The sequence below is a fragment of the Pipistrellus hanaki genome (genome assembly GCF_964339955.1).
Source record: "Pipistrellus hanaki genome assembly, chromosome: 20".
Lineage (NCBI taxonomy): Eukaryota > Metazoa > Chordata > Mammalia > Chiroptera > Vespertilionidae > Pipistrellus > Pipistrellus hanaki.
The window spans coordinates 297,561-309,769 of NC_140522.1; the positions used below are offsets into that span (position 1 = coordinate 297,561).

The 12,209-nt window shown below is 65.3% G+C and overlaps 1 protein-coding gene across 1 annotated transcript in view; it reads right to left on the minus strand.

Moving 5' to 3' along the window:
- The window catches only part of LGR6 (leucine rich repeat containing G protein-coupled receptor 6), a 34,202-nt gene extending 22,772 nt beyond the window's left edge, over window positions 1-11,430 (minus strand). The window contains exons 1-2 of the mRNA XM_084868564.1: window positions 11,254-11,430; window positions 758-829 (exon numbers count right to left, since the gene is read on the minus strand). Of these exons, the coding sequence (XP_084724690.1) occupies window positions 758-819 (62 nt within the window). The 5' untranslated portion in view covers window positions 820-829; window positions 11,254-11,430. The remainder of the gene's footprint in view (window positions 1-757; window positions 830-11,253) is intronic.
- Between the last annotated feature and the right edge of the window lie 779 nt (window positions 11,431-12,209).

Genomic DNA, 12,209 nt, shown 5'->3' on the forward strand with positions numbered 1-12,209 from the left:
CCACCGCCTCACTCACTCCATCCTCACAGTCACCCCGGTGTCTGGGGCCACGAGGGCCCCCGATTGCAGGGGAGGAAACCGGGGTTCGGGGCGGCCATCGGGGTCTAAGGCAGCTGGTCACGGGGCCCCGTTTCCACGGAGACAGACACACGGGCTCCTGCCCCACCCGGCCGGCCTGGCTCAGGAGTTGAGCCTCGACCTAGGACCCAGGAGGTCAGGGTTCGATTCCCGGTCAAGGGCCCAGGCCCGGGTTGCAAGTTCGATCCCTGGTGAGGGGGGCGTGCAGGAGGCAGCCGATCCGTGATTCTCTCTTGTCATGGATGGTTCTGTCTCTCTCCCTCTCCCTTCCTCTCTGACATCCATAAAAGCATATTTAAATATATGTGTTTTAAAAAGAACAGCTCTTGCCGAGACCAGTGTGGCTCAGTTGATAGAGCTTCGGCCTGCAGACTGAAGTGTCCCTGGTTCGATCCCGGTCAAGGGCATGTGCCTTGGTTGCGGGCACATCCCCAGTGGGGGGTGTGCAGGAGGCAGCTGGTCGATGTTTCTCTCTCACTGATGTTTCTAACTATCCCTCTCCCTTCCCCTCTGACATCCATAAAAGCATATTTAAATATATATGTTTTAAAAAGAACAGCTCCCGCTCCTTGTTCTGAAGGGGGCCCCGGGCCCTCAGCCTTTGAGGTGCCCGGACCCCCCCAATCCTCCACCCACACCCACACACACACACACACACACACACACCCCGTCCACTCACAGCTCCTCCAGGAAGCGCAGGTGGCGGAAGCAGCCCGGCTGCAGCTCCGTGAGGTTGTTCATGCTCAGGTCTCTGCGAGGAGAGGACACAGAGGATGCTGGGAGCCGCCCGAGCCCCGGCCGTGGCGTCCAGCGCACGCTCATCACTGATGTCTCTCTCTCTCTCTCTCTCTCTCTCTCTCTCTCTCTCTCTCTCTCTCTTCTCTCTCTCCCTTCCTCTCTGAAATCAATAAAAATATGTTCAAAAAATAAGTAAATAAATAGACTGTTTGGCCCTAGCCGGTGTGGCTCAGTGGATAGAGCGTCGGCCTGCGGACTGAAGGGTCCCAGGTTTGATTCTGGTCGAGGGCATGTGCCTTGGTTGCGGGCACATCCCCGGTGGGGGGTGTGCAGGAGGCAGCTGATCGATGTTTCTCTCTCATCGATGTTTCTAACTCTCTATCCCTCTCCCTTCCTCTCTGTAAAAATCAATAATATATATATATATATATATTTTAAGGAAGACTGTTTAGTCTCCAGGGTTCCATCTCTGATAAAGCCTGGGCTGGCCAGCAGTCCCCAGGGAGGGGGGATGGTCCCTGCAGGGCAGAGCCACAGGCTGGCACACGGAACATGGGGCTGGCACTCAGAACACAGAGCTGGCACACAGAACATGGAACCAGCACTCAGAAGGTGGAACTGGCACACTGAACATGGGACTGGTACATGGAACATGGTGCTGGTGCACGGAACACGGGGCTGGCACATGGAACACAGGGCTGGCACACGGAACACGGGCTGGCACGCCAAACACCGGGCTGGCACATGGAACACGGGGCTGGCACATGGAACACTGGGCTGGCGCGCAAAACACCGGCTGGCACATGAAACATGGGGCTGGCACACGGAACACGGGGCTGGCACATGGAACACTGGGCTGGTGCACGAAACACGGGGCTGGCACACGGAACACGGGCTGGCACGCCAAACACCGGGCTGGCACATGGAACACGGGGCTGGCACGTGAAGCCCTGGCCCTCAGCTCCCTCCCGGCCCCGGTGCAGACCGGCCGGTCGGTGAGGAAGGTCGTGGTGCCCACGGCCAGCTTGGAGCAGCCGCCCCAGAGGCCGCCGGTGGGCTGAGCGGAGATGGGGCCTCGCTGGCCCCGGGTTCGGGCGGGTGTGGGCGGCAGGGATGGCGCGGGCACACGGGCCTGGGAGCCCTCTCCTCCGCGCCAGGTTCTGCCAGGACCTCCCTGCCGGGCGGGAGGAGCAGAGCGGCCCTCCCGTGTTTACCCGGAGCCGCCGGCCAGCATGCCTCCACAGGAGCCGCCGGCCGTGACTCAGGACATCACTCAGCTGCCCCCAGGGGCCGCCCGCGAGCTCTGATGTGGCTCCAGCCCGCCCCCTCCGCGGCCTCACTGCTCCCCGGGGAGGCCCGGCCCCCCACATCCTGCCTGAGACACCGCCCGCTGCGGGGCGGGAGGCGGGGGACGCAGAGGGGGGCGGGGAGCCCCATTCAGGCTCAAAAGGAAAGGGGTGAGGCGGTGCCAGGACGGGGGGAGGAGGTGGATCTGGGACAGGAGGTGCAGGAGGCTGCCCCTAAGTCCTCCCGGCCGATGCCAGGAGCAGTGAGGGCCCCTGATCCTGCGGGGGGTCACCCTTCGTCCTGGGGGGTCGTCCTGGGGGCTCGTCCTGAGGGGGCCGTCCTGGGGGATCATTCTGTGGGGCCTCTGGGGGGCCTGCCTGGGCCTCTCAGGAAGGTGCCCTGGAAGGGGGCGGTCTGAGACAGGCCCCCGGGAGGTGGGCCGAGCCCGGAGCCCCAGCCTGGCTGAGCGGCAGCCGCGCGGCCGCAGGGACGGGTGATGCTGACGAGGGGCACGCCTGGGGTTGCACCAGTGCTTGGGTGTGCCTGTCTTCGGGGGCCGGGCACGCGTGTGCACTGTGTGTGGGGGCACACATGTGTCCCTGCCCGTGTGCACCTCAGCGTGTCAGACTGCTCAGTCACAAGCTTTCTGGGAGCCTCCGCAGGTCCCAGCAGGAGCTCAGGAGACGCCCCCACACCCGCGGGAAAGCCCGTGCGGCCGCGGCCTGCCCTGTGCCTCAGTTTACCCGGGACGCTCCGTGACACTGCCTCTGGAGACCAACTTGTGACTGAGCTGATGCCCAGGCCTGGGCTCCCACCGGGTCCACCCGTCCTCCTAGAACCACTGGGAGCACACACACGTGCACACACACGCCCTCACTCATACACACCTGTACAGGACACACATGTATATAGACGTGTGTACACACATATACACACGTGTATATACGTGATTTGATGCGTATGCACGCGTGTGATCGTGAATACTGACACACGTGTGTCAAATGCACACGCGTGTGGATATATGTACGCACACACCTGTGTATGATTGACTATGTGTACGTGTGTGCGTGCGAATGTGATCGTGCTTCTGGACCCTTTTGTGTGTGCACATACATGTAATCTCGTGTGCATATATGTGTGTGAGGCATGTGTGCACATGTGCGTGGGCACGTGCACACGTGCACACTGCTGCTCGGACCAGCTGCAGGGGCCGTGTAGCGGCAGGAGGCCACGTCGGCAGCTCGGGCTCTGCCGCTGTCGGGGGGGATTCTGACTGAGGTTTGGGCGAGGGGCCCGTCCTCCCTGCGCTGGGCCTGCGCGCCGCTGCCCCCCGCTGCACCGCGGGGCGGTGGGGGTGAGGGGCACCCGCGCAGCCCGGGGCCTCCGGCGGACGGCCGCGGGGGCGGGGGCAGGGGCGGGGGCGGGGGCGGGGGCGGGGGCGGGGGACGGGGCGGGCGAGGCTGGCGGAGGGGGCAGAGCCCGGCCCGGGCTCGGGAAGCGGGAACTCTGGCTGCGCGTCAGGAAAATGTGCTCAGAGCCTCACCCTGGGCGGCGGCCGGACCACCCAGGCTGCGGGCGAGGCCTGTCGCCATGGAGACCAGGAGCAGGTGCGATGGGGTGTGGGGGGTGCTGGGGGGTGGGGGGCAGACACTGGAGGGTGGGGGGCAGGAGACCCTCCCCGCGGACGCCCCGGGGGACGGCTCTGGGCCCCTCTCGTCTCTGCCCACACCCCCCCACGCCTCAGAGGGACCTGCTCTGCCCGCACAGCGGCCGCCACCCCACAGGCAGTCCCCCCCCCCCGCCCGGGGAAACCACGGCGGCTCCCCGGCTGAGGCGGCGGCCGAGTCCAGGGGCAGCGGGGACGGGCAGGGGCGGGGCTGGACACCGGGCTACCCCCAGGCACTGTGCCCAGCCGCCACATGTGTGCATGTACACATGTGTTCAGGTGCACGCGTGTGCAGTTACATATATGTGCGTGCACAACTGTCCAGACACACGCTTATATGTGTGCGTGCCCACATTCTGTACATGGCTGTACACGTGAGGGCATGTGTGTGTGTGTGTGCTCCCACTCAGGACAGACGCATCCCTCGTCACGGGCAGACCCCCCGCCGGACCCCCTGCAGCCTCTGTGGCCCCAGACCCGGGGTCCGGTCCCCGGCTCTGCCACGCTGGGACTCCGGAGGGCACGTGGCGTTGCCGCCCCCTGCCTCAGTTTCCCCACTGGCAACGTGCCTCGCCGGGGCCCAGCCCACAGCAAGGAACCCGCCTGCTGGCTGGTTCCCTGCCCGGAGGACACTGCCCTCTGAGGAGGCAGATGATGTTTCTTTTATTTTTAAAATATATTCCATTGATTTTTTACAGAGAGGAAGGGAGAGGGACAAAGAGCTAGAAACATCGAAGAGAGAGAAACATCGATCAGCTGCCTCTGCAGCCCCCCCCCCCCCCACTGGGGATGTGCCCGGAACCAAGGGTCATGCCCTTGACCGGAATGGAACCCGGGACCCTTCAGTCCCCAGGCAGACGCTCCATCCACTGAGCCACACCGATGAGGGCCAGCCGATGTTTCTAGGTATCTCTCTCTCCCTCTCCCTTCCTCTCTGAATTCAATTGAAAAAAAATTTTTTTTTTTTTTTTTTTTTTTTTTTGCCGAAACCGGTGTGACTCAGTGGATAGAGCGTCGGCCTGCAGATGAAAAGGTTCCGGGTTCGATTCCGGTCAAGGGCATGGACCTTGGTTTGCGGGCACATCCCCAGTGGGGGGGCGTGCAAGAGGCAGCTGGTCGATGTTTCTCTCTCATTGACGTTTCTGGCTCTCTATCTCTCTCTCTTCCTCTCTGTAAAAAAATCAATAAAATATATATATATATATATATATATATATATATATATATATATATATATATATTTAAAAAATCTATTTTTAAAGATACAGCTGCCTTATGCCATAGTTCCTCGTAAGGGAGCACGGTGAGGGCTGAGCGGCGGGTCCGGTGTGTGGGGTGGGCTGAGGGGGCACCCACGCCCGGCTGGCATCCCTCCCTCCCTGCCTTCAGCGCCCAGAGCCCAGGGCACGGCGGGGGTGGGGCCGGAGTGGGGAGGGGAGGGGTGGGCGTTCGGGGTCAGCCCTGCCCCGGGAGGCACCAGCTGCTGCCCCAGTGACGCCACCTGCTGGCCCCGAGGGCGGCTCCCTTTGATCTGGGATCCCTGGCCCCGGTCCCCGGCCGGAGGCATCCGTCTCCCGGCTCCTCCAAGGAAGCGAAAGGTCTGGGGGCCCCCCCCTCCGCGTGCCTCCCCCGCCCTGGCCTGTGTGCAACCCGGGAGGGCCCAGCCAGGTTCCCGCTGAGGCGGCGGCCGAGTCCGGGGGCAGCGGGGACGGGCAGGGGCGGGGCTGGACACCCGGCTCCCCCGGGCACAGTGTCCTGGCCACTGCTTCAGAGACTTCCTCTCTGAAACCAATAAAAAAAATATACATATACACACACATATATATATTCAATAAATGGCCGAAACCGGTGTGGCTCAGGGGATAGAGCGTCGGCCTGCAGACTGAAGGGTCCCAGGTTCGACTCCGGTCAAGGGCATGGACCTTGGCGGCAGGCACATTCCCAGTGGGGGGCGTGCAGGAGGCAGTTGATGGATGTTTCTCTCATGGATGTTTCTAGCTCTCTCTCCCTCTCCCTTCCTCTCTGTAAAAAATCAATAATACATAATACATATTATATATATATATAAAATATATATATATAAATCAATAATACATATATATATTTAAGAAGAAGAATAAACGTGGCAGGTGCCGCCTCTGGTTGGGGCCATTCCGGCTTCGGCCAGGCCCCTCTCTGGGGAGGTCAGCCTGGGCCCCTGGAATGGGCCTCCCTGACCCCCTAGCCCCTCCCTGGAAGGCTGGTCACACCCGGGGCAGCGGCTTCAGCAGGGATGGCGGCCCCTCTGCCCCCTCCGTCCGTGCGGGAGCCACGGGGAGGCGGGAGCCCGCACAGCCTCCATCCCTGCCCGGCTCCAGGTCCTGCTCTCACGACCGACCGACCAGCTGGACGGTCCCCGAGCCCGGTCCTCCTTGCAGGGCTCTGAGGAGGAGGCTGGGGCCCGGACGCTCAGGAGCCTCCGTCCCAGCGGCCAGGCCCAGCCCCCACCTGCCGTTGCCGCTGCCGCCCGCCCGCCCGTGCCCGCTCTGGCCTGGCTCCGGGGGCGCGGTGCCAGCCTGAGCTCCTCCGTGTCCTTCTCCGGCTTCCAAAATAACTCTGCTCGCTGCCCTCCTGGCATCCTGGCGTTCTCCTCGGCCGGGACTGCTCCCGGTCGGACGGGCAGGAGGGGGACTCTGAGTCCTCGTTAGAAACCGGGGACCCCTCCCCTGTGTGCACCAGGAGAGCAGTGAGCACGGGGGCGGGGGGTCCCCCGATTCCGGCAGCCCCTGCGGCAGGGGGTCCATGGCCGTTTGGCTGGAAGGAGTTGTCCTGTCTAACAGGGGGGACCCCGTCCCCCACACCTTCCCCCGGGGACCCCCGTCCTCAGCCCTCTCCCCTGAAAGTGATGCCAGCCCGAGGCCCCAGCCCCTTAGGGGTGACCCCACGGGCCCCCCCGGGCACCCACCCCCAGGTGCCCATCCCACCAGGCTCTCCCCAGGCCACTGGGGAGGACACCGATGCCACAGACCCTGAACTCCATTTCTGGGGGGCACGCCGGGATCTCCGGACCAAGGGACCCAGGAGCCGGGTCTCTCCTCCTCGGGGAGCACCCCACGGGGTGCCCGGGCGCCCCTGGGAGGGGGGAGGGGCACTTCCTGTCCAGGAGCCCAGGGGCCCAGGAGCCCAGGGGCCCAGGGGCAGAGCTGCCAGGGACAGGCCTCCCGCCCTGGAGGTCAGTGGGACGGGCTTTTGCAGAAAGACTGAGGCCTGGCCAGTGTGGCCCAGTGGTTGGGCATCGGCCTAGGATCCAGGAGGTCAGGGTTCGATTCCCGGTCGGGGCACAGGCCCCGGGTTGCGGGCTCGATCCGGAGTGTGGGGCGTGCAGGAGGCAGAGGATCCGTGATTCTCTCTCGTCCTGGATGTCTCCCTCTCTCTCTCTCTCTCTCTCTCTCTCTCTCCCCCTCTCCCTTCCTCTCTGAAATCAATAGAAATATATATATATATTTTTTACAAAAAGGAAGAAGAAGGAGGAGGGAGGGAGGGAGGGAGGGAGGGAGGGAGAAAGGAGGGCAGGCCCACCGGTCCCTGCAGCCCCGATAGTCCCTTTCGGGGCCTCCGCTGCTCACGTGTGGGGGATGACACCCATGGGGCCTGTGGGAGCAGGAGTAGGGGGCCGGCCCCGGGCTTTGCGGTCTTTGTCTCCTGGCCCCTCCCCGCCCCTGCCAGGTGCACGCCGCCCGAGTTTCCACCATCAAGACGCCGAAGCGGAGACGGGAGACAGGCTCAGGGACGTCCCAGAGACGCCGGCTCACAGACCCCGGCCCCAGACCCCCCGCCGGGCACCCTGGCACGGCCCTGTCTTCTGCCTCTGCCCCTGGGCACCGGCCAGGGCGGGAGGGCCGGGCGTGTGTGGGGCCGTCGGATTGAGAGCCGGTGGGATGGGGGGGGGGGAGCGGGCGGGCCGGGGGCCAAGCTGCCCCACGCCAGGCTTTCCTCCCCTCCGCCAGCCGCCCCAGCCGCCCGCCCGGCCGCGCCCCTGCCTCGGCTGCCAGCACCAGACGCTTCCTTTTTCTCCTGCCTCTGGCCGTTTCCTGCCTCTGCTTTGAACCGGGTGCTGGCTCCCCCCGCGCTCACCCCCCTCCAGCCGCCCCCGGGGGCTGCCCTCTCCCGAGAACCCGGTTCCTGGAATCACACACACACACACACACACACACACACCTGTGCCCGCTCCCTCTGCCCCGGCCTGGGGGCTGCCCCCTCGCCTCCCTCCCCAGCACCTGCCGCCCTGAGGGCACCCCCTGTCCCCCAGACCGGCCTCCGGCTGGCTTCCCCCTGCCTCTCCCACAAGGACTCCGAGGGCCCAGAGAAGTTTGGGGGCACAGCCACGGGGGGACCCCCGAGGTTAGACAGGCAGGTCCCAAGTTTGGGGGGGGGGGCTGTCAGAATCCATCAGGAAGGAAGGGAAGCCTGGCCAGCGTGGCTCAGTGGTGAGCGTCGACCTATGAACCAGGAGGTCAGGGTTCGATTCCCGGTCAGGGCACAGGCCCGGGTTGCGGGCTCCATCCCCAGTTGTGGGGCGTGCAGGAGGCAGCCGGTCCGTGATTCTCTCTCATCATGGATGTTTCTCTTTCCCTCTCCCTTCCTCTCTGACATCAATAATTTTTTTAAATATATTTTATTGATTTTTTACAGAGAGGAAGGGAGAGGGATAGAGAGCCAGAAACATCGATGAGAGAGAAACATCGACCAGCTGCCTCTTGCACACCCCACACTGGGGATGTGCCCGCAACCAAGGTCCATGCCCCCGACCGGAATCGAACCTGGGACCTTCCAGTCCGCAGACCAACGCTCTAGCCACTGAGCCACACCGGTTTCAGCTGAAATCAATATTTTTTTTAAAGCATTTAATAATTTGTATTGATTTCAGAGAGGAAGGGAGGGGGAGAGAGAGAGAAACATCCATGATGAGAGAATCCTGGATCGGCTGCCTCCTGCACGCCCCCCACACTGGGGATCAAGCTTGCAACCTGGGTCTGTGCCCTTGACCGGAATGGAACCGGGGACCCTCCAGTCTGCAGGCCGACGCTCTACCCACTGGGCCACACCAGCCAGGGCTGAAATCAATCATTTTTTTTTTTTTTTTATGTTAAAGAGACACACCTGGTCCTGAGGCTCTGGGGAGCTGGGTGACTCCCAGCAGGGGGCAGAGCTGGGGAGGAACCAGGGTCTGGAGGCCAGGGCAGAGGGGATGGGGTCACTGGAGACCTGCACCCGCCCCGCCAGGAGCCAGGCCTCCGGGGCCAGGCCAGAGCGGGCACGGCCGCCTCGCTGAGGAGGAGGGAAGGGACCCCGGAGGCGTGAAGGGAACAGCCAGCGGCTCCTGCAGAGACCCTGCTCCCCCCCCTCCATCCCCTCGTCGCCTCGTCCCCACTCCCACTCTCAGGAGCACCAGCCGTACAGCGAGGCCGGAGCCGGGAGCGGGGACCAGACGGACACCCCACGGGGGGCTGGGGGACGGGAAGAGAAAAACCACAGAACTTACACACCCCCAGGCACAGCCCCGGGGCCACGGGCCAGGGGCGGGAAGGCCTGGGGGGCAGGGGCTGGGGGAGGGAGGGGGAGGGGGTGGAGCTGTCTGTAAGGCCATCAACAATAAACATTTTTTTAAAAAGAAGAAGCAGCAGCAGCCTCAGCGGCGTCCGGGGACGGAGGGCCCAGGGAGACGCAGAGCAGCTCACCCCCCACCCAGGAGGTGCCGGCACCAAGCACCCTGTCCCCCTGGTCCAGCCGACACGCCCGCTCTGTCGAGAGCCGTCCGGCTCCCTCCTGCTCCCAGGTCCCGAGGGACTAAGGCAGAGAGCTCAGGGCCGCCCCGGGACAGACAGACAGACGGACAGGTGGACAGGCGGACAGGTGGACTGATGGACAGACGGACAGACAGATGGACGGACAGACGGACGGACGGACGGACAGCCGGTCCCAGCCCCTCTGCCCTCTGAGAAAGCTGCAGGAGCCCAGGCAGGGCAGGGCAGGGCTGAACCCAGGACCGCTCCTTCCCGCAGAGCAAGGGTGGGCGTGGGTGCCTAGCCAGAATGCGTCTGCACCCCGTCCTCCTGCCCCTGGCGGGGGAGGCACCCCGTCCGGAGCCCCCGGCCCGCAGGCTCCGAGGGAAGCTCGTCCGGGACCGCTGCCCGCGGCCGAGTCCCCTTCACGCATGGCTGCACCCCGGGCCAGGCCAAAAATGGTTCTCCGATGCTCCCGCTCCTCTCTTTCTTCCTCCTCCTCCTCCCCATCCTCCTCCTCCTTCTCCTCCCCTCCTCCCCCTCCTCCCCCTCCTCCTCCTCCTTCTCCTCCTCCCCTCCTCCTCCTCCTCCTCTCCCCTCCCCCTCCTCCCTCCTCCCTCCTCCTCCTCCTCCCCTCCTCCTCCTCCTCCTCCTCCTCCCCCCTCCTCCTCCCCCTCCTCCCCCTCCTCCCCCTCCTCCTCCTCCTTCTCCCTCCTCCCCCTCCTCCCCCTCCTCCTCCTCCCCCTCCCTCCTCTCCTCCTCCTTCCTCCTCCTCCTCCTCCTCCTCCTCCTCCTCCTCTCCCTCTCTTCCCTCCCCTCCCCCTCCTCCTCCCCTTCTCCTCCTCCTCCTTCCCCTCCTCCTCCTCCCCCTCCTCTTCCCCCTCCTCCTCCTCCCCTTCCTCCTCTTCCCCCTCCTCCTCCTCCCCTTTCTCCTCCTCCTCCCCCTCCTCCTCCTCCTCTCCCCCTCCTCTTCCCCTTCCTCCTCCTCCCCCTCCTCCTCCTCCTTCTCCTCCCCCCCTCCTCCCCCTCCTCCCCCTCCTCCTCCTCCTCCCCTCCTCTTCCCCTTCCTCCTCCTCCCCCTCCTCCTCCTCCTTCTCCTCCCCCCCTCCTCCCCCTCCTCCCCCTCCTCCTCCTCCTCCCCTTCCTCCTCCTCCCTTCCTCCTCCTCCTCCTCCCCCTCCTCTTTCCCCTCCTCCTCCCCTTCTCCTCCTCCTCCTTCCCCTCCTCCTCCTCCCCCTTCTCTTCCCCCTCCTCCTCCTCCCCTTCCTCCTCCTCCTCCTCCTCCTCCTCCCCCTCCTCCCCCTCCTCCTCCTCCTCCTCCCCTTCCTCCTCCTCCCCCTCCTCCTCCCCTTCTCCTCCTCCCCCTTCCTCCTCCTCCTCCTCCCCTCCTCCTCCCCCCTTCCTCCTCCTCCCCCCCCTGCTCCTCCTCCTCCTGCTCCTCGGCTCAGGCAGCCTCCCCTGCAGGCGCCCTGGGGACTGTCTTGGAGGAGACGGGGCCCCCAAGCAGGTCCCTCCAGCTCAGGGTCCAGGTCCCCCCACACCCCCGCCTCTCCCCCAGCTGGAGCTCCCCCCGAACCTCCTCCTGTCCTGCCCGGTCCCCAGGGGCCAGCCCCCCAGGGGAGAGCCTCCCCATGCCCATGCCCATGCCACGCGCCCCCCCAGCAGGCGCCCACCCAGCAGGCGCCCACCCAGCAGGTGCCCGCCCGGGGCCGCGGGCACTCACAGGTGGGCGGTCAGCGGCGCCAGGCCGGGGGGCACCGCGGAGAGCCCCCGCTCCGAGCAGTCGGCCGCCAGCAGGACGCCGTCCCCGCGGCAGCGGCAGGGCCCGGGGCAGGCGGCGGGCGCGGGGCCGGTGCCGCCGAGCAGGGCGCACAGACACAGCCACGGCCACGGCCACGGCCCGGGCGCGCGGGCATCGAGGCGGCGGCGGGCACCTGGCGGCGGGCACCGGGGAGAGCGGGAGGGGCGTGCCCTGGCCGTCACCGTCCCGCCGCCCCGGGGCGCAGGGCGGGCGCCCGGTGTCTCTGCTCCGAGGGGCCGGGAGGGCGCGGGGACCCCGCCGTCAGCGCGGCCGCGTGGGCATCGCCGAGTGCGCTCCGGGCTGCGGGCGCCGGGGGAGGGAGGGAGGGAGGGAGGGAGGGAGGGAGGAGGAGGAGCTGAGGAGGAGCCAGCAGGCTCGGTGCGCCCGGCGCGCCCCTGCCCGCCTTGGCGCTGGCAGGAGGTCCCTCCCGGAAAGGAAACAGCGGGGAGCCGGGGGCAGCCGCTGCGGGGCCTGGGCGGGCGCTCTCAGACCCTGCGGTCCTGCAGGACCAGCCCCGGGCACAGGGGCAGGAGGAGGCCCTCCGGGAGCAAACCCCTCCGGGTCCGGCGGCCTGGCTCAGGGGTTGAGCATAGACCTGTGAACCAGGAGGTCAGGGTTCAATCAGGGCACAGGCCCGGGCTGGGGGCTCCATCCCCCATGGGGAGCGCGCAGGAGGCAGCCGGTCCCTGATCCTCTCTCATCGCTGAGGTTCCTTTCTCTTTTCTTTTTGCACCACAGGTAGCTTTAGGCAGCTGTGGCTTCACCCTAAATCTTTACTTGTGTGTGTGTGTGTGTGTGTGTGATTTTCTTTTCTTTCTTTTTTTTTTTTTTTAAATATATATTTTGTTGAATTTTTTACAGAGAGGAAGGGAGAGGGA